Below are 20951 nucleotides of genomic sequence, written 5' to 3'. Positions count from 1 at the left end.
TAATGCAGTCAACTCCCATTCGTAAGTCTAAGTTGGACCGCTTGAGTGTCATCTCCTAACAACACCGTTAAATTCGCCACCCAGTTTCACCCATTATTTTCTACAAGATGTACCTGTATGGCATTTATTAAAACATTATGCATAACATTCCGAGAGACCTTCAGTTAAATGATGCAACCTGAAATACGTCCCATGTTTTATAACTAAATAATCAAAATAGGAAAACTTGAATCACCGGTAAAACAAATAATGATGGAATAATTGATCTAAAATCGATTATATTTTACAAATATTACCAATACATGTTGGTGTTGTTAATTGATGACTTTCAAGAGGGAGAGACAGATTTCAGTATACTTATACCATGCGAATCAGCTGCATCTATGTTTCTCGAACATATATAGCCTGCTAGGAATTCAATGTCTTTTAGTCGTATCTTCCGCAACATCTTACAGCAAATATTAGTACGCATAGTCCATAAAGGGTTCCCCATAAATGCAAAAACCGTACAAGAGAAATTAATTGAAGTCCATCCGGAAAACATCGTACGCTTTTATTCAGTGTGTAGTCAATTTCTCTAATGAATTTCATCATAAGTGTTTCTGCAGTGTACAACCTATGTCCATCTGTACAGATGCCGCTGGAGAAATGCGTATTTGATATTCCAAAAGGCCGCCTTGTTTTGAGGGAATATAGCAAACCCAGTATCATAGAAGATGTGATGGGTTAGAACCTATTACAGGCATGTCTGCTCATTCCATTCTGTACAGTTTCGTCGCATCAAAATTATACAGTTTTTTTCTAATGATGGTGTAAATGGTATACACCAGGCAGCATATACAATGTAATCAGTACAGTTAACTCACTTTCTTCCTTTCACGACCGCAATACACATACCAGTTCATATAGCCTACCATTGCCATTTCCAACAACAAAACTACTATTTCCAGCTGATCGTTCCAAGTGTCTGTTACCAGACTCAGGAACTCTATTCCAATGAACATTAGAACATTTACGAACTTGAAGAACTTTAGATCTATTTGTCGACATTATTTCCTAAATATAAAACTGCCTGTGTTAATGATATATCGACGGTGCGCGAGTAACAAATCGTATGTCACAATGCTTTCCCTATCCATTATTTTCCTCAAGTCTGGTCACGCCTCCGAGCCACACATGGATATGCAGTCCATTATAACAATGTTCGTTGCGTTCATTTTCCTATGCCAGCTCGTAAAGGATAATGAACCTTATTGTACCGTACTGTAGGAATGTATATTTTCATGAAGTAATAGTCATTCCTACAGTATAATGCATTTAAGGTTCATCTTCCTTTACATATGAAAACAGGAAAATGCACACAACGAACATTGTTTTGATGGACTGCATGTCCATGCGTGGTTGGGAGGCGTGACCGGTCTCAAGGAGGATAAGCGATGGGTAGAGCATTGTGGGATGCGAAGAATTGCTCGTGCACCGTCGTTATGATTGTGTGAGTAAATGGTTACATTTTTTCTTAAGATTTTAAGTTAGACTATATCGATATACTAACAGTAGTTAAAGTAATTAGGTTGCATTTGTAATATAGGATCTTTACCGTAGTTAGGTTATAAATTCTTGTTTGTAATATTTTATGATCATACTTTATATTATGGTTAAGTGTACTAGAGGGTCAGAAGACCCTCGCCAGTAATAGAGACATTAATAATAATAATAATAATAATAATAATAATAATAATAATAATAATAATAATAATAATAATAATAATAATAATAATAATAATAATAATAATAATAAAGCTTTCAATAAAGGATTAAAACCGAGCTATAAGGCTTTAAGACACAAACGATTTCTTGAAGTAGGAACTTCTGTTTCCTAGTGAATACAGATTTTTGATGCGCAAAGCTGCGCTTTTTAGGTAGCTGCATAGAATTATTGTATGTAGCATAAATACTTGGCTTCCCGAAGCAGTAAGGTTTCAAGTCCTCCTAAAATCATTCCTTTTCATTTTCATTTTGTACTAGAGTAGGCGTCCTTCTGGAAGATTTGACTTCCTCGAAGTCTCAGATATCATTAAAATAAATAAATGAAGTAGACATAATAAATATCTCCAGGTGATCACGAACTTCTTCTGTTCAGTTTTGCCCACTATGTGCCACGAAGTAACAACTTCGGTATTCAGGATCGTCTTCTCCCTGCAATGGCTTTGGTCTTCTTCCAATGCAGCTTCATTCCTTGGCTTATCTTCAACTTCATTTTTTCTGAAATGACCACTTTTTTTTACTTTTCCTCAGAAAACTCTGAAGTCTGAAACTAATTGTCAGAAGTGGTTCCTGTTTTGAATATGTTCTTGACTAATTTTGCCCATTTTCTCGATATCGCCATATATCTCCATAAACCACCTGGGACCAATCTTTTTCCCTTCGAAATGTGCAAGGAGCTTCCGAGTCAGCCTTTCTTGATACATACGTAAGAGATGACCATAATATATTATTTATCTCTCCTTCATTGACTATAATTCCTTCATTCTCTTTGTATACAAACTACACAAACTACGGAGAAACATATTGTGTATAATACTGTAAATCTTGTACAGGACTCGTTCAACCAAGTAACAAGTAGATAATTCACTCATTTGGAATGGTTACAATAATCTAGGCTTAAGAGAGGCATAATTCTTCAACACACTGTAGTGTTTGCAGCAAGCAATTGAGAACAACCAGCATATCAGCCATTTTGAGCATGTTTATCATTAAAAAGCTAACTTTGAGTCAAAGAGTCCAATTTTTATCCACAAACCCATCGCGCGTCCTGCCGTATGGGCTTCTTCCGCTACAAACAACCCTTTAAGCTCTACTTAACAAGCAGACACAGTTGAGCACTTCAAACGTTAAATGTAATCTTAATTACCACCGGTCTTCAGTATTGTGGCTCAAAAGGTATTGGAATAAATGTATACATTTTTCTTCAAGCACCGAGTTTGAACCTTTGAACACAGAACATTGTGTTGGCAATTAACCACGTCGGCAACAAGTAAGTTTGCTGTAGTTACCCTGAAATCTTGAAAGTTCAGTGTTAACCTAGCTTCTGGTTAACACGCAGTGTTCTTTTTATACGCGTAGCATGGTCCAAAGCGATCATTTATTATTATCTCGTTATTAGTGGTTTGACAGCAACGAACACACGTAATTCAAGTGTTATAACTTGTCTTGTATTAACATACAAAGCGAGTTTTCGAAGTAAGAACTTCATTCTCCTAGTTAATACAGATTATTTTACGTAAGGCAGTGCAGTACAGGAACATATCTGCATTGTATATTTAATTTAGCATTAATCATGTTTCAGAGTTAGATAAGCGAGCTTTCCTGTGGTGTTCTTCTACATACAGAGTGGTCAGAAACAAAGTGAACAGGATATGTGAGCGTTAAATGGTTGGTCATATATTGAAGATATTATTATTATTATTATTATTATTATTATTATTAGCGTATGATGCATACAAGACACTAGAAATAAAAGAGTATGTACAATATATACAATTTACAGCATTAGGACCAAAAGGAAAATAAGTTTAAATATGGATTGGTAGATATTTAATCCATTCTAATGCTTCTGGATTGCCTGCATAAAGATCTTCCAAGGACCTAGGATACATATCGCCCCTTAAGAATACCGCGTATTTGACAATGCTGTTCCTGTCCAATATTTTCCTTAAATATGGTCATGCTCCAGGGCCACATATTGATAACCAGTCCATTAGAACAACTATCGTTTAGTTCATTTTCCTATTCGCTTGTGTAAAGAAAACATGAGCCTTAAATACATCATACTCCAGGAGGGGTTATGTCATGCAAACATACATTCCTACATTACGGTACAGTAAGGTTCATTTTCCTTTACACACGCGTATAGGGAAATAAAATCAACGAAAATTGTTCTGACGCCCTGTGTACCTATATGTGGTTGAGAGGCGTGATCAGTCCTAAGAAACATAGTGGATAGGAAAATCATTGTCAAGTACACGCTGTTGTTCCTGAAGGGACGATATGTACAGGGCATTTCTGTACGATATGCTTGATCGTTTGCACTACATATCCACAGTCACTACGAGGCGAGTCTATCCATCCCCACTGATATAGTGTTGCACCGGTTCGGGCAGTGCCACATCGAATCATGTTCAGTCGTGACCAGATAGCCCGACGGAGAAGAAATGCGGTTAGTTTTATGGTGGGATCACGAGGTGGTGTTTTAGACCACCCATTCTTCCATATATTTTGGGGGTGAAACCGAGTTGAAGTAATTTTTATAGCCATCTTGTAGGCTGGATTTCGTTATTTCAACCTAGATGTAGCGATTTGGTTGACGTCATGGGGATTGGGAGAACGTCATTCTTCATTATTCTACGCCACAGACGGACAAGGGTTTCCTGTCTCCTGACGTGAATGCGGACAATATTACTCAGATGGAGTGCAGTGAAGAGTGCCAGAGATTATCCTCATTGTCTGGCGGAGTTAGATATCAGTCAGTTGGCAATGGGAACTGTTCAACCGTATTGCTGCACAGTACTCAGCTGGAGAATATACGACAGCCAAAACAGTATGTAGTACTGAGAGTGTTGGTATCAGCGCACGATGATGTTCCGGCAAACCTACTGAGTAAGTTTTTACGACTTTTTAGTTTTGCAGCCGTCTTGTCAATATGATGGCTGTAAGTCAGTGGTTTGTCCAATATCACTCCTAAGTACTTAGGACAGCTGTTGTATTCCAAGTATTGGTTTCCGAACATCACTCTAGGTTGGTATTTTACCAGTAAGTTCGCAAGGTGAAATGTGGTTACCTCAGAGTTAGAAGGAATTGGTCGAAGTTGCCACTTTCTGAAATAAACATCCAGCTTCTGAAGATCTTCATTCAAAATATTCTTTGCTTCTTCAAAGGAGGTAATCTGGACTGTAATTATATCGTGTGCATAGATGAACTTACGGGATACCGTTTCTGGCAGATCGAGAATGTACAAGTTAAATAGTATAGGGCAGGGATGGCGAACCTTTTCTAAATAGTGTGCCATTTTAAGTCTGGTTTATTATTCTCGACTGTCTACTGTGCCACTAGTTGTTTTCCTTTGGAATAGCTATAACCCACGCCCCCTCCCCACCTCCGACTTCCATCCCTAATTTCAAATTAAGTTTCATAATATGTTATCAGTTTATTACATATATCTTGTAAAATAATAATTTTGCTTGCATGTTCCTTGGTTGTGTTTACCAATACTGCAAAAATACATTTTTAAATATGTAAGTGTTAAGAATACCTAACATTAGCGCCCATTGTAACACTCTTCGTTATTAAGTAATATTAGATATAGAAATCAAAAATACTAATATTGCCGAAAGGCTTTAAGTGGAATATCGTTCTCAACTTTAGTGTGAAACTTGTTGATGAATCTTAGTAGCCACGTCATTAATGTTAGGTTCATAACTTGTCTTCAGTAACACACAAGAAGCACTTACGTGTGAACCAAGACGGTCTCTTGACTTCACAACGTTCATTGTAGAAAACAGCTTCGTGCCGGCGTATAATGACCCAAACAAAGTATGTACCGCTTTAGCAAGTTACTTCATGTCCGAAAATATTTGTGGGAGGCTGTTTCACTGTTCTAGTATTAATTTCTCCGGCTCAATTTTCACCAACGCTTCAGGTTGTACGAATTTGTTCACCCATGTACTGCTTTCTTAAAATTCAGTCAACTCCATTTCTAACCACTCAAAAAAATTGACCTTAATATCACTCATTTGTGCAATATAAGGGTGTGAAATTAGGCGCGATAGTTTCTCCAAATCTCGAAATTGGGATAATCTCTTGGCAACTATTCGTCTTACAAAATTAAAAACAGTAAAGTTACACACTAAGAAAAATTACGCGCTGCTGGCAACCACACAAACGTCGAACTTCACTAATTGACTGATGCGGGTGAGCGAATGGATCGCCGACCGCATCTGACATTTTATCTCACTTGATTTCCGGACCTATCAGTGTTTCCGTCTTGCCATAATGCACGTCCGAATGGAACTATAATTTAGACTTTTGGTATTTATTTTTTAAGCCTGAAACACTATGACTATACGATGCACGAGATATGTATAATCTATATTACAAGACGTACATAAAAACATTTATGTTCATGTGGTGTGCCACCGAAATCGTGTTCCCGTGCCACCTAGTGACACGCGTGGCATAGGTTCGCCATCCCTGGTATAGGGGATAACACTGATCACTGTGGTAGACCATTATGACCATTTTTGAGTAAATAGGACCTGCTTCTGGTATTTTCACTGTGTACTTGGAATAGCCTGTTACACAGCATATTGTTGATGAGAGTGACTGTTTTAAGACAAGGAATTATCTTTATGAGTTTGAGAAGAAGTCCATTCCTCCAGACGGTATCATACGACGCTGAAAAGTCCATAAATGCAGAGACACTCTTAAATTTCATCTCAAAGCCATTCTCTAGAAACGTAGTTAAGTACTTGTTTGTAGCAATCACGTTTTGGACGGAATCCAGCTTGTTCGACGGGAATCACATGCTCAATTTTAGGAGGAATTCTGTTCCATAAGAAACTTTCGAGTAATTTATAGGTGACGCTGAGTAAGGCAATTGGCCTCTAATTTGAGGCAGCTGTGGGTATTTTCTTGGCTTCGGTACTGCAATTATTTTGGTCTTCTCGAAAGATGATGGTAAACGTCCTGATTGTAAAATAGAACTGAAGAATTTTGCAAGCCATCGTTTCGTAGCTGGACCACATTTCTTGAGAAATTCAGAATATACAGCATAAAATCCCGCTGCTTTTCAAGTCTGAAGAGCATATAAGGCATGTTGTATCTCTTTTGAAGGGGATAGTCGTGAATAAAATGCGTGTGATTGGATTTCTAGTTTTAACTTGTTGAATTCCGATCGTACCTGTCTGCTAAACCTCTTGCCTCTATCTGTCTTGGATGTAGAAATAAGGAGGCTAGCTACGGATTCTACGTTGATAGAGAAATGCTTTCTTTTAAGTACATTTGTTGAATATAGTTTTTGCTTTCCTACTTGAATGGGTAAAGTTCAGGTTTTCAACAGTATTGTGCTATTTCTTTCTTCTAGCATTGCCCAAGTATTTTAGCAATTCAATAGCTTTTTCATGGCTACTGTTCTTATCAAATTCACAACTTAAACGAGATGTTTTTTGACTCCATCCAGGGACATAGTCTTTGCGAAAACCCCTAGGAATGCTTCTTTTGGCAGCATATTTGATTAAAACAACAAATCGGTCATAGTTCTCAGGTGTTAGTGTAGCCCATCTCATATTGGCATCAATGTAATTGGCGTACAAATCCCAATCAGCTTTCTGGAAGTTCCAACGAGGGTGGGGTGCAGATCTTACAACAGGGATGTCAATACCAATATTATATATTATTGGTCTATGCTTACTGCGTGGAAAGTAATCCAAAACTTGTCTTCGTAATCGTAGTGCTGGTGTAGTGAGACTTTGTGAAACAAAACACAGATCACGAGAGTAATTCCGGATCCAGAAAGCAAAATGGAAGGTACCTCGATCTGTAGCGTCATAAGTCAGTGTAAACTTATTTACGTCCATCAGTTCAAAAAGCTTGACAACGTTTTCATATTTTTTTTTGATATCCCCAGGAAGTATGGTGACTAATGAAATCTCCAAGTATTATGCTATTTTCAGCTAATGTAATTGGAACTGACTTGCAGAGTGTTGGAGGTTTATATATGTTCGTGATGGTAACATTCTGAATCTTGATAGAAGCAGAGAAGACATTTGGGCACATATTAGAAGGCAAGATCGTATAGTCTTCAATATCTTTCTTAACATTGATGGCAATGCCACATTTTGGAAAGTGTACTTCTGTTGCTATTTTGTATCCTGGAAATTTCCCCTGCTTTTCAACTGAGTATCGTCTTCGGTGCGGGTTTCTTGTAGTGCCAATACATCTACTAATTTATCTCCGAGTATCTTAGATAAACATTCGCACGTAGTTCTGCTGATACCTCCAATGTTGACAAATCATTAGTTGAGAGCCTAGGGTCTTGGTCCTAAATGCCGAGTTCTTTGAAGGACTGTTTGTTGTGTCGGTTTTGCTGTCAGGGCCATGAGGCCCCAAGGAGCAGTACGGCGGCATCTTATCGCTGTTGATTTCTGAGCACCACCCGGGGGATACGTGTAGAGTAATTGAAGGTTTAACCTACAGACGTGAAGTAGCCTTCGCTCCCCCCCAATCCCTTACCCAAAAGTCCTATTGACTCTACAACGTTCCGTTAAAATTTCACGACATCGTTTTCTGAATATTCGTTACGTTTTGAAAAACCTTGTGAATGTTTATTTCGTATTATAATGTACCGCACAGCAATAATGATAATAATTACTATTAATACGGGATATCTCTGGATCACAGAGAGGTGAAAGAAGGTGCGGGCTTGAATGGGTCTAACTACAATATCAAGAATTGATTTAAACTTTTAACAAAGGTTATATATCTATCAATATTTAAAAAACTTAACAAATTTCCAATAGGTGAGATCACAATAAAAAATCAGGTACAATGCCAATCTTGAAGCGAGACTTTGAAAAATCCAAGATTCAGAACATTAACAATTTTGGGCTTCAAGCCCCCTTAGTTTTACAATTTCTGAGCTACCAGCTCAAGTTTACAATTCATAATGAGGTATAATTAGTCAAGGGCGGAAGGCCCCTTTTTCAAGAGCACTTGCTCCCTGAATTACAATATCTAGACTTCCAGAGGCACCCTTCACTATTACAAATTTTGAAAAGAGCAAACAGGTTCTCAGTTTCTTGCAGCCTACTTAAGGCAACATTACATCAAAATATTACACTCTCTGGTCTCACTAGGCATGAATTTACAAAAGGAAATAGTTTTACACAGGGGTATCTAGTACCCAACCTACTGGGCCTTTGCGGAAAAGGAACAGGTTAAATAAATAGCCCGAACACAACCAGAATGGAGACATACACTACGCTCCCAGATAATGAAATTATAAAAACCTACAGGGCTCTCGGCCGATGAAACTGGGACTAGTCCCGAACTACTGAGGTGGCTGGCATGGAAATAACTTTAATATATTACAGGAACGAAAGGTTGCGAAAACGTAGTCACCTCAAACCAAGATGAAGGGGAGCTCGAGAGGGTAACTCACTCTCTATCCCCGATTTACAATTAAAGACTCTATGAAATTTTACATTACCGAAATACGATTTACATTTTAGAAACGTTTGTTACATAGTTCAAGATTCGGACCTTCACCTTGGATAAATTTGCGGAGAGAGCAAGAAAGAAACTTATAAATGTTCTGCCGGCCGAAGAAAGAGCCGCCCCGCCTCTTGCCTTAACACACACACTTAGAAAGAAGACGATCAATTGCCAAAGTAGCCAGAAAAGCCGCAGTTCATATACCCTCAGGGAAGGTTCGAGAGGATTCTGGGCTAATCCGGATACACACTGTCAATTTTATTCGTTGAACTAAAAGGTTACACTCAAAACCGAACAAGAAGCCTGTGATAGGCTGAAAATTAATTACAGAAATTTTTCATGGGCCAGACTAAAAACTGGCGGAATGAGACAGAAGTGTTGCAAACCTAGAATTACATAAAAAACAAATGAAAGTTGAGAAAACCCTTAAACACAAAATTTATTTCAATAATAACTTCCTTTACCTTGCACCAGAGTGCGTGATCATAAATTTTGGTAGTGACATCTGTGCAAAAATGTCCAAAATTCTTGCTGTATAGCAAAACAAAACAAGGAGAAATGAAATCAGTTTAGGAAATTTCACAATAACATAATTACTTAATATTTCAGTGGTGACATCTGCTGATTAAAGTTCCAAGTTCATGTAGTATCCGTTTCACCTTTTGTTCGATAGAGGAGTTCATTAAGGCGCTTATTTTGAATAAGCGGAGTTGAGGTGTAGATGCCGGTACAGGCCTCCCCCTCAAACGTCCTTCCTTGGGGCGACACAGAAGAATTCTGATAAAACATTTCCAGTTGAAGAAAACATTTTTTGTAAGTTTTTTCCGAAGGTAGAGTTGTAGAGAAATTAGTAAATCCCGATTTAAAGTGTCTTTGTGGTCGTAGAAGGTTAAATACATGCTGATAGATTTGACGGCAAGACCTGCCGCCGCTAACGATACCCAGGTGAGGTCGCCCGGACCCTCCGCCCAGTACCCTCAGATACACCTCTCCCGCAACTATGAGAGACCGCTGCCGATACCCAGGTGAGGTCGCCCGGACCCTCCGCCCAGTACCCTCAGATACACCTCTCCCGCAACTATGAGAGATGTAGTCGTGGTGATGGTCGCTGCAGATTAGATGTATATGTGCTCGCTGCAGATTAGATGTATATGTGCAGTCTCCAGATGAGTTGGCGGTAGGGTTACCGCACTTCAGCCTTTGCCGGGAAGATGGACTCCCGCGTGCCGTACAGAAGGAAGCCTCACTAGAGTGGAGTGGGCCCAGTCCCCGCTCCGGTATCTCTCGCCAGCTGTGGACATACGGCCGCCGGCCGCTGAGGGGGCATTGCAACAATAATGACTGGGCGACAAAGAAGTGTTGTTGAAACCTTACGTGTACGATCTTTATTTGAGAGGCAGAGGGGCGGGCGGCCTCGTTGGTGATGTGTGTGTCAATAATGGCTGGATGCAGGGGACGGGGCTTGGTAATGGACACCAAAGAATTGACAGCAGGAAAACCAGAGGGGAATATCGTACATAACAAGTAATATACCCAACAGGGCAAAAAGGACTTAATTCTATTGTTACCTTACATTAAAGAGAAACATTACCTTCGACCCCTGCCAAATTTAGTGGCGAAAGAAAATAACAATGAACTTACACTGGTTTCACCTGAGAGAGGTGGACTCTAAGGTCCTCTCTGTGGCTGGATTACTGACTAATAATGTAACAGGTGTCAAAAAATCTAACATGATGCACGGCCCATGGAATCTGGGGGTAAGCTTGCCCGTAGGAACAAAATTCCTAACCATGACTTGATCTCCGACTTTTAAATTGGTGGGCCTCCGTCCACGATCATATCTTCCCTAACATTTTCATGGGAAGCTTTAAGATTGGCTTTAGCCTTCTTCCATAGATCTCTAATATTATCGGGATATATCGTCTCTGGTAATATATCATTAAGTGACCAAAGGTTAGAGAGCGGCGTGTTAGGAACAAATTTAAACATAAGAGAAGCTGGAGTAAACTTATGGGACTCATGTACCTTTGAATTTAAAGCGAAGGCCAACCAATGCAAGGAAGTATACCACCTGGAATGATCTTCATGATGAAATGCGATAAGAGCAGATCTAAGATTACGATTGACCCGCTCAGCCAGAGATGGTTGAGGATAATACGCCGAAGTAGTTACATGTGATATAGACATATCGAAACAGAATTTACGGAATAGGTTTGATGTGAATGCTTTAGCATTATCAGAAACAATATATTGACAGGGCCAAAGGAAGAAAATATGGTATTCAAACAAGAAATAGTAGGCTGAGCGGTTGCCAGCTTAGTCGGAAATAACCAGGAAAATTTAGTGAAACCGTCTACACACACTAGAATGAATTTATTGGCATTCCCCTTTGATTGGGGAAAGGGTGCGACGTAGTCTATATATAGACGTTCCATGGGGCGCGACGCTTGATTATATGATAATAGACCTAGCTTAGTGGACAAGGTTGGCTTACTAAGCAAGCAAGATTTACACGCTTTTAACAATTCACGAATTTCGCCGTCCATATCTTTTCAAATGAACATCTCTCGGATCATTTCCAGAGTTTTGAAGATGCCTAAATGCCCCCCTAATTGGGTCACATGGTAGTACTTGAAGATCATAGGAACAAGAACAGCTGGAACCACTACTTCTTGATCATGCCTCGACTGGCAACACAAAACCCCATTTTTCAAGGGACGACATGTTCCCCAGAAGAAAGGGTTTAAATAATAGGGGCCAGCACAGGATCTTCACGTTGATATTTTTCAATATCCCGAAACAACATGGGAGCAACAGTTAGAATGGCATTAATGCCCGAAGGAATGGGCGTAGGAAGAGAGGAACTATCTTCCTGTTCGGTGGTCTCCACAGCATGAGAAAACATGTGGCTTAGTCCATCCGCAACTACATTTTCAGATCATCTGATATGCCTCGCATCAAACTGAAAGGCAGAAATCCTGATGACCCTACGGGCTATACGACCATTACGACGCGGCCCAGCTAAAACCCAACTTAAGGCTTGGTTATCAGTTTCTAGGTCTAACTTGACATGTTCCATATGGACTCGGAACTTCTCTAGTGCAAATAAAACTGCCAAACCGTCAAATTCATAGATGGAATATTTGGCCTCTTGAGCCGATAATATCCTAGAAGCTTAGGCGGTGGGTCGCCTTGCGAGTTCCGTTTCCTGAAGAAGGACGGCAGCAACCGCCGATGTTGAGGCGTCGGATTGGACAATGAATTTGAGCAATCAGGCATAGCTAAGACAGGGGCGTTACAGAGAGCTAATTTCAGATCTTGAAAAGCGGCTTGTTGAGACGGAGTAAGTTCAAGGGCGCCGCTCTGTTAGCGAAATTAGGAATAAATTTCCTGAAGAAATTCACCATGCCGATGAACCTGGCAATACCTTTGATATCCTTAGGGGGTTCTTGAATGATCAACGGACACACCATCGGGCGACACAATATGGCCTAAGAATGGCATGGAAGGCTTAGCGAACGCTACTTGGATAACTTGACAGTCAACCCAGCCTTACGAAGGCGATTGAGTACCTCCTTTAGATGTTCTAAGTGGTCTTCAAAGATTTCAGAAAATACAATGACATCATCAAGATAGTGATACAGGTATTCGAATTTGATGTCCGAGAAGACCCTATCTATCAGTCTAGTGAGAACAGCTGGCCCCGTGTGGAGCCTGAAAGACACGCGGTTGTACTCATACAAGTTCCAATCCGTGGCAAAAGCAGTTAGATGTTTCGATTCTTCAGCTAGAGGGATATGGTTGTACGCCTGATTAAGGTCTAGGATGGTAAAGAACGTGGCTTTCCGAAACCATGACAAACAAGAATGAAGGTCAGGAAGAGGCACAGATTGTAACACCATCTTACGATTTAAAGCCCTATAATCAGTCACAGGCCTGAAGCCACCTTGAGGTTTCGGCACCAGACAAATAGGCGAGGAATACGCCGACTTAGAAGGTCGAATAATACCATCTTTTAACATTTGATCGATGATCTCTTTAAGGGCCTTCATTTTCGGTGGAAATAGCCTATAAGGCGGAAACCTAACTGGGATCGAATCCGTAGCCTCAATCTTGTATTCGATAAGGTCAGTAACACCAAGAGTATCAGAAAATACATCAGGAAATGACTGACACAATTTACGAATACTTTCAGCCTGCTCCTCAGGTAGATGTCTAAGTTCTAACAATATCTCATCCTGAGTAGGCGATACAGATGAACATGATACAGAATTACACTTTAGCAAAGGAATTTTACAATCGTTAGCAAATTTGAAGGTGCACGACTTGCTCTGAATGTCGAGCACCAGACCAGTTGAAGACATGAAATCAGCCCTCAATATTACAGGGCAAGTCAAGTGTTTAACCATGAATAATTTTATTTTCCAGGTGAATTTAGAAATACGAATTTTAGCAAGGATGAAACCTAACATTTCTAATGGAGAAGAGTTAGCCGAAACGCACTTGACAGAAGACGAAAAAGGGTGATGAAACTTACAAACAGTTTTTAATTTGGAATACCATTCAGCCGAAATCATAGAACACACGCTCCCTGAGTGTAATAGAGCAATGACAGGTTCACTATTCACTTCAATTTTAAGAAAAGGTACAAGTGCGGGGGTCTCCGCCGCAATTCTGAGGCATTTTTTAGGGCCTTCAAACGATAAATTAGAAGAATCTTTACCCTTACCGGAGCTTTCGCTTGCTCTGACAGGGGCTGAGCCTTGGGAGGATGAACATGCCGACTCAGCCGATGACACTAGTCACTTTCTATTATTGGAGTTCGCGGAAGTTGCACCAGAAGTTGAGCAGGAGAGGGTGCTACTGACATTAGGGCAATTCTTGGCTAGGTGAGTAAACGAGCCACATTTGAAACAATCTTGTGATGACCCTACTCCATTCTTTGTCACTCCCGATTTGATCAATGGACACTTGTTACGCAGATGTTCCGTAGACCCACAAGCATAGCATTTCCGGGTGGTGAAATTTCGGCAAGGTGGAGGCCGAAAACTCTTAAAGTGTCGGCATACCTCACTCCTTCAGCTGAGAGAGCCGTAGCCTCTAATTCTGCCAAGGTTTGGGGACAAGACTAAAAACATAAGTAAGATCTATAAGGTGGAGAGATACCTTCAACAATAGTTTGCACTATTGTGTACTCAAGAAAATGCAGAGCGAAGACTCGGGTATAGAATTTGATATCTTAGATGAAGTCCGCCAGATTTTCGTCCAGACGTTGTACCCTAAAATAGAGCTTTTAGATCAATGATGACATTGCTCTAGCCGGAATGAAATTTGCCAACAGGTGGGCATGGAAGTCTTCTATGGATGATCGATCAGCAATGGCCTTAACTATTTTGTCCGAGAGGACGCCTACTGAATATGGATAAATGATTTGAAGAATTTGGGAATGAGAGAGCGAAAAGACTAGAGCGTTATCTTGAAATTCAACAAGGAATCTGAGAAATGAAATGACATCTTTAGTGTAGTTTACAGAAAATTTAGAAATTCCCCTAAGCAGCATAGCCAATTGATGGAGCAAACTACTAAAACAGGGTGACATAATTGGTGACGGCCTAGAGAGTTGAGAGACGTCTTTTAGGTTGGTTAGCAGATGGATCGCTTACTTCAGGAAAACTTACTGCTGATTTTAATTCGGTGGTATTGTCAGTGATAGTGGATAGAGCCTCATCAATTTCCTTCTCCCCTAAAATTGGGATACAAATTGGCAATTATAATGACTCTTTAAGTTTGGAAGTATCTGCCGCAACCGTGCCTTCAGATTGAACATTTCTAATGAGTAACTCATAGACCAATTCCTCCTTGCGCAAGTACCCGGGATGGAGGACTTCGCGAGGGCCAGACATGATGATAGAAAACTTACAAATTTAGAAAAATTCCCAGCAACCGAGAAAATTCTTAGAGTTCGACACGGATTTGGTTTTAGCCGTTTTAGGTATAACATGTACTTAGTTTTAATTGAAATATGGCCACCGTACTACCAAAAAGTGTGTTGTGCGCACCAATTCTTTTCAAATGGTCTTAACCAATATCAATGATGAAAGTAAGATACTGTGTACTGAACGTATGCACATTAAAAAAAAAGATGGGATGCTTACAAATCTGTAACGTAAAAATTTCGTTAGAAAATGAAGGACTATTTCATTCAGCTTGCTTCCACGGCCAATGCAATTGTACCTCACCGCATTAGCCTTTTTTGAGCAGTACTGTACTGTACTGTACTGTTCAGGAGAAATACCACTTTTGTTAAATAAATCTACGGAATGCCTTCTTTTACTTTGAATACCTCGCCGGTCACCACTACGTCTTTTGCAAAGTACGGAAGTACGCAAGCATGGTTAGCCGAATGGATACTGTGACGAAGTTTCGCAGCTGACTCCGGGGCTTCAGCTTGCGCCGCGGAAGATTTTTTAAATCATCGTATTATCAATTTGTCGAGTAGTATTAATAATCTTTCAGAATTAGAAAAGCGAGTTTTGCTTGCTGATCTTTCTATATATAAAGCCGGGCTGAGTGGCTCAGACGGTTGAGGCGCTGGCCCTCTGACCACAACTCGGCAGGTTCGATCCTGGCTCAATCCAGTGGTATTTGAAGGTGCTCAGATACTTCAGCCTCGTGTCGGTATATTTACTGCCACGTAAAAGAACTCCTGCGGGGGAAAATCCCGGCAACTCGGCGTCTCCAGAAACCGTAAAAGTAGCTAGTGGGACGTAAAGCAAGTACTATTATTATTATTATTATTATTATTATTATTATTATTATTATTATTATTATTATTATTATCTCTCGCTCTATATATATAGCCTATATATTGACAGTTGATTTGGTATAATCCAATGTTATAAAAAATCAACGCTAGTAACAATATGGAAGCTTGCACCTGTGTTGTAAGTGTCAAATGCCTCTACAAATAGGTCTACAAAGGACATTATGCTATATCCGTTAAGCTAGAAATTAACGACATTAACGCAAAACTCGGGTCACGGTGAAATTTTTATGTTCGCCGTGGGTAGATATTTTAGTGCCCTGGAAGTAATGTGGAGAATCGATGAGTTCACCGTATTAAGGAATTGCGGTAATCAGATTACAAGCGAGCTAGTTGTCCACAGGGTTTGGGTTACGTAGCTGTGAATTTGCATTCGGGTGATGGTTTCTCGAACCCCACTGTCGACAACCCTGAAGATGTGTTCCGTGATTTTCCACTTTCACATCCGGCTATACCTAAATTAAGATCACGGTCACTTCCCTTCCGATCCTAGCCCTTCCCAATCGTCGCCATGAGACCTGTCTGTGTCAGTGCGACGTTCAATTGACAGCAATATTACTGGCGCACTTACCCGAACAACAACATTGTCACGAAGGTCAGGAACACCAGGAAACTGCGATAGCTTCTTCAGAACACACGACGACAACTGATTGGTTCGAATGTTTAATCAAAGTGATGAAGAATCGCTTATCCACTATGTGTAAGATAAAAGTAGAACCAAATAATAACGCCATGAACGGAGAGGAGAAGGGGTAATTGGGAAGAGCCAGTAGTACGTGTGCGGGATAGGTAATGGTATCTTCTGTAAATGTTAGAAACGAGGGAGAAGAGAGCTAAACGTCTTAAGAGTTTAAAGACTATGAATGAGGTGCAATTTAATACCTTTCTAGAAGCCAACGAAGTCTTCTTCAAAGAGAGAAAATTCGGCATGATACCATATTTGAAGGAACTCCCACACATATACCGGAAAACTGTGCAGGCCTACGTTATTTGTAGTAATCTGAGGCTTTCAAAGTTTAGGACCAAAACAGATGTGAAACATCGAAATATTTCTTAAACAGATATTCTAAAAACATTGGTCCATAGTATGCAGTTACAGAAATCCATGAACGTGATTCTTATGGGTTACATCTGAAGGAACATTATTTACTAGGTATATAACTTGCAGGTACATATCTAGAAATGCATCTATTTTATATTAAGCAAAATAAATTTAGGACCACCAACGATATAAAAGACTACTTCATTGTAAATCAAATCCAACTCTGACTGACTTTGAAACTTACCTTAAAAATGATAGTGAAATAATGTCTTAATTAACATTGAACAATTATTTTGCTGTATGTAATACTTAAAATCTATGTATATTACGGTAGACCAAGGCACTCGATTATGTGCCTGAGGATTATGGAAATATCGATACTTATTGTACCAGGGGTACACCTTCTGCGGCTACTTAAACTGCGCGCCTTCTCTACGGCAATCTATGCCAGCGGGCATGAACTTTAACAATCTTTCAAAACCTTTCTTCGTCGATGGTGAAATGGCTCTTCCATCTAGTTTTCAATTATATCTGGTGTACTAAAAACAAAAAATAGCTTAAGAAATTTCGTTTTTATTATCGGTAAACCTTTTTTTGAAGTTTTTTAATGTACCGAAGTTCAGCTGGTTCCTCCTCTATTGTAATCTACCTATCACATGTTTGTAACTATATTCCCTAGCCAAACAAACCCGGGAGTGTGTATGTAAATTCAACCTATCAACATATGGTATTTTAATTTAGTCTGGAACTTTCCCCTACGGAACTATATAAGGAGGGCACTTTAGGGCCGCCTTGTCTGAATTGCTCCAGTTCTTGAGAGTGCGACTTGACGGAGGCCAGAGAGGACTAGCGAGGCAGGGTAGCGGCCGGCTTGAAGAAGGCCCAGCGCTACAAGGTAACGGCAGAATTTACCTAAACATGTGATCGTGCTTACGGGTAGTTCAAGGGGAAGGTTGCAGACGTTTTATTAATGTAATTCTGTCCTTTGGCGGTTGAAATGTAGGACCTTTTATTCTGGGCTGCCGACAGTGGGGTTCGAGGCCATCATCTCCCGATTGCCAGCTTACAGCTTCACAGACCACTCGACGCAAGCAACTCATTCCGTAATAATAATAATAATAATAATAATAATAATAATAATAATAATAATAATAATAATAATAATAATAATAATAATAATAATAATATCAGCTGCTGGTTTACAGATCTTATGAAATGGTGTCATATAGGCGGCCTACATAAACGTTTGACACACCCTTGAGCTACCATTTTTTAGCCAAATGAATTTTTACCGACAATTTTTGAAGGTCGAAATGATATTGTCGTGTGGATGCAGAATGCGCTAGCCGAGGTCTCATGAGGTATCATGAGTTTAGCCAGACGTATAAAAACCTACTGCTTCAGTCGGGATCGAATCCGCGAACAAGGGATGAGGCACGAGGACTTCTTCCTCTATTCTGCCAAGGAATATATAAGGTTCAGAACGTAGAGTCGTAACACGAGGGCGACATAACATCAGGCTTTTCGAATTTCGATTACCTGAAATATCATAATACTTAAAATTATTATTATTATTATTATTATTATTATTATTATTATTATTATTATTATCATCAATTAAGAACAACATAAACGAGGTATTCTTTGACGAAATCACATTCATGAATCTGGAAGCTAATATCATGAAATGAACGCTCAGATCGAATTGTTACAGACATTACTCTGGAGAAGCATGGTCCATGTTCCGAAGTGAAGATGTCGCAGTGTCGAGATATGATGAGCAGCCGCTACGGTCGCGAGACACCAGTGTGTGGGAGTAATGGAGTCACCTACGCTAGCCACAGCGCTATCATGTGTTTGCGAGAGCATAATCCTGGTGAGTTTTAAGTAGTTTTTGCATTGTTAAGCCTGAACGCCAGCAAGTTTTCGACCAGAATGTTGAAAATTTGTTACAGATGCCCTTTTGTTTATTAGATGACGAGTTCTTGTCCTGACCTTCAAGCTTCGTCGGTTACAGAACACTTCAGCACTTTACGTAATACGAGTTACCGTGATATTATTGGTGATGTTTAGTAACTACTAACAACAGAAAATGAATAGCTTACAACTGAGGACAGACTCTTGGAATGGAAAGCCCACCAAGGAAACTTGAGTGAGCTGTTCAAGAAATATGTTTTGTCTTGTAATATTTACTTTTTAATTTCCATTAATACTATTCTCTGAAATTCAAATTTATAACTTCCTGACGCAGTACACGGATAGCCAGTAAATTATCTAAGGCCACTTGGATGTTACAAGTTATCAAAACACATTCGGATCTTCACCTCTCAGAATGGAGTCATCTTTCAAGAATACAAAATATATGTACGTTCCTGCAACAAAAAGTTTACTTTGATTGTCATTTAAACATGGCAGCAGTACTATCACTGCACTTCAGCTGCCAGCTATCATTGCATTATCCAAAAGTGACGTATTCTAATCTTTAGCTGTACTTTTCTCAGGAACCATATGAGCTAAAGAAATCAAACACAGTAAACTTCTTTAATTGGAGGAAGGCTAAAAGTAAGTTTTGTAAAACATATTTCCTCTCTAGAATGTAGGTATAATGGCACTAAAACCAAACCCCATGGCACTACAGTCCTTGAAGGGCCTTGGACTACCAAGTGACCGCTGCTCAGTCCAAAGGCCTGCAGATTACGAGGTGTCGTGGGGTCAGCGCAACGAATTCTCTCTGCCGTTATTCTTGGATTTCTGGACTGGGAGAATGGCACTAAACACCTCCATATATTTTAGGGAAAGCATTTCCTTTCTCAGAGCGAATTTTAATAGAGTACAGTAAGTTCTTGGATACACTTGTTAGAAATTAAGGTAGGTACTAGTGTTATTAACGTACGCCAGCATTATGACTGACAAATATATTCCGTGAAAATTGTTCCAGAATTTGTGTCAGAAATTAGAATTTTGAAATGTGATTTGGTAGTTTTTATATACCTCTTGATGAACTAATGGAAACAGGTACCTCATAGCATGCAAGTATTTTGCCTGAGTTGATGTTAAGAGTTGAGCTAAATTTCGTTGAACTGGAACAATCTTTCTTAGATTATTGTTATTCAGCAGGCATCTTTGCCCTATTATTGTATTACCTAATAAAACCATGTTAAAGGTGACCACGTGAGTTTCCGCAAGTGTTTTAAAATTTTGGGTAGATCCCATTCTTAATACCTGATTTCTGTTGTCCTTTCCTTTTATTTTAATTTAACTCGTAATTTCCTGTTTGGTAAAGTTTTCTCTTTGGTTAATCTCGTGCGTGATTCTTATTGTTGTGTTTTCTGCCGGGATTGGTTGTTCCATCACCTCGTTTGGTCGTTGCTATGTTGATGGTGTTGATTACTATTGTTGATGGTTGATTGACCTGGCTGGTTGTACTGAATAAATAGCGATTTAAACGAAATAAACAATCTCTTTATTGACAGTCGCCATTACATCCAAAGCATAAACAACAATTCTATTCTCCCTGATCGTACAACACACACATCGATTTCCTTCATATCGATAGTACACTACATCACTCCTTTTTCGTTTTTTAATTTTTAAAATTTTAAATCGTAGTCTGACAAAAATCCTGGGGGTTTCCTCTCCCGTTGACTTCGTATCGGTCCCGATTCTTGGCTCCCTTCTGCTTGTTTCTACTCTGGTTGATTTTTTCTTCTTCTGGTCCCTCTGGTTGGTCTTTCACACTCTCCTACTCGTCCTCAGACAACAACTCATAAAAAGGCCGGAAGAAAGTGGAGTTGCGAATTATTTATCTACCATCTGAAG

At 39.6% G+C, this 20951-nt stretch overlaps 1 protein-coding gene across 1 annotated transcript in view; it reads left to right on the top strand.

Annotated features, from left to right (window-relative positions):
* Nucleotides 1-20951, top strand: part of LOC136858808 (serine protease inhibitor dipetalogastin-like) — a 171366-nt gene that overhangs the window by 62094 nt on the left and 88321 nt on the right. Inside the window, exon 5 of the mRNA XM_068225748.1 lies at nucleotides 18847-19008. Coding sequence (XP_068081849.1) covers nucleotides 18847-19008 — 162 coding nt within the window. The remainder of the gene's footprint in view (nucleotides 1-18846; nucleotides 19009-20951) is intronic.

This window comes from Anabrus simplex, chromosome 1, assembly GCF_040414725.1.
Source record: "Anabrus simplex isolate iqAnaSimp1 chromosome 1, ASM4041472v1, whole genome shotgun sequence".
Classification (NCBI taxonomy): Eukaryota; Metazoa; Arthropoda; class Insecta; order Orthoptera; family Tettigoniidae; genus Anabrus; species Anabrus simplex.
This window is presented reverse-complemented; position numbering and strand designations above follow the sequence as displayed.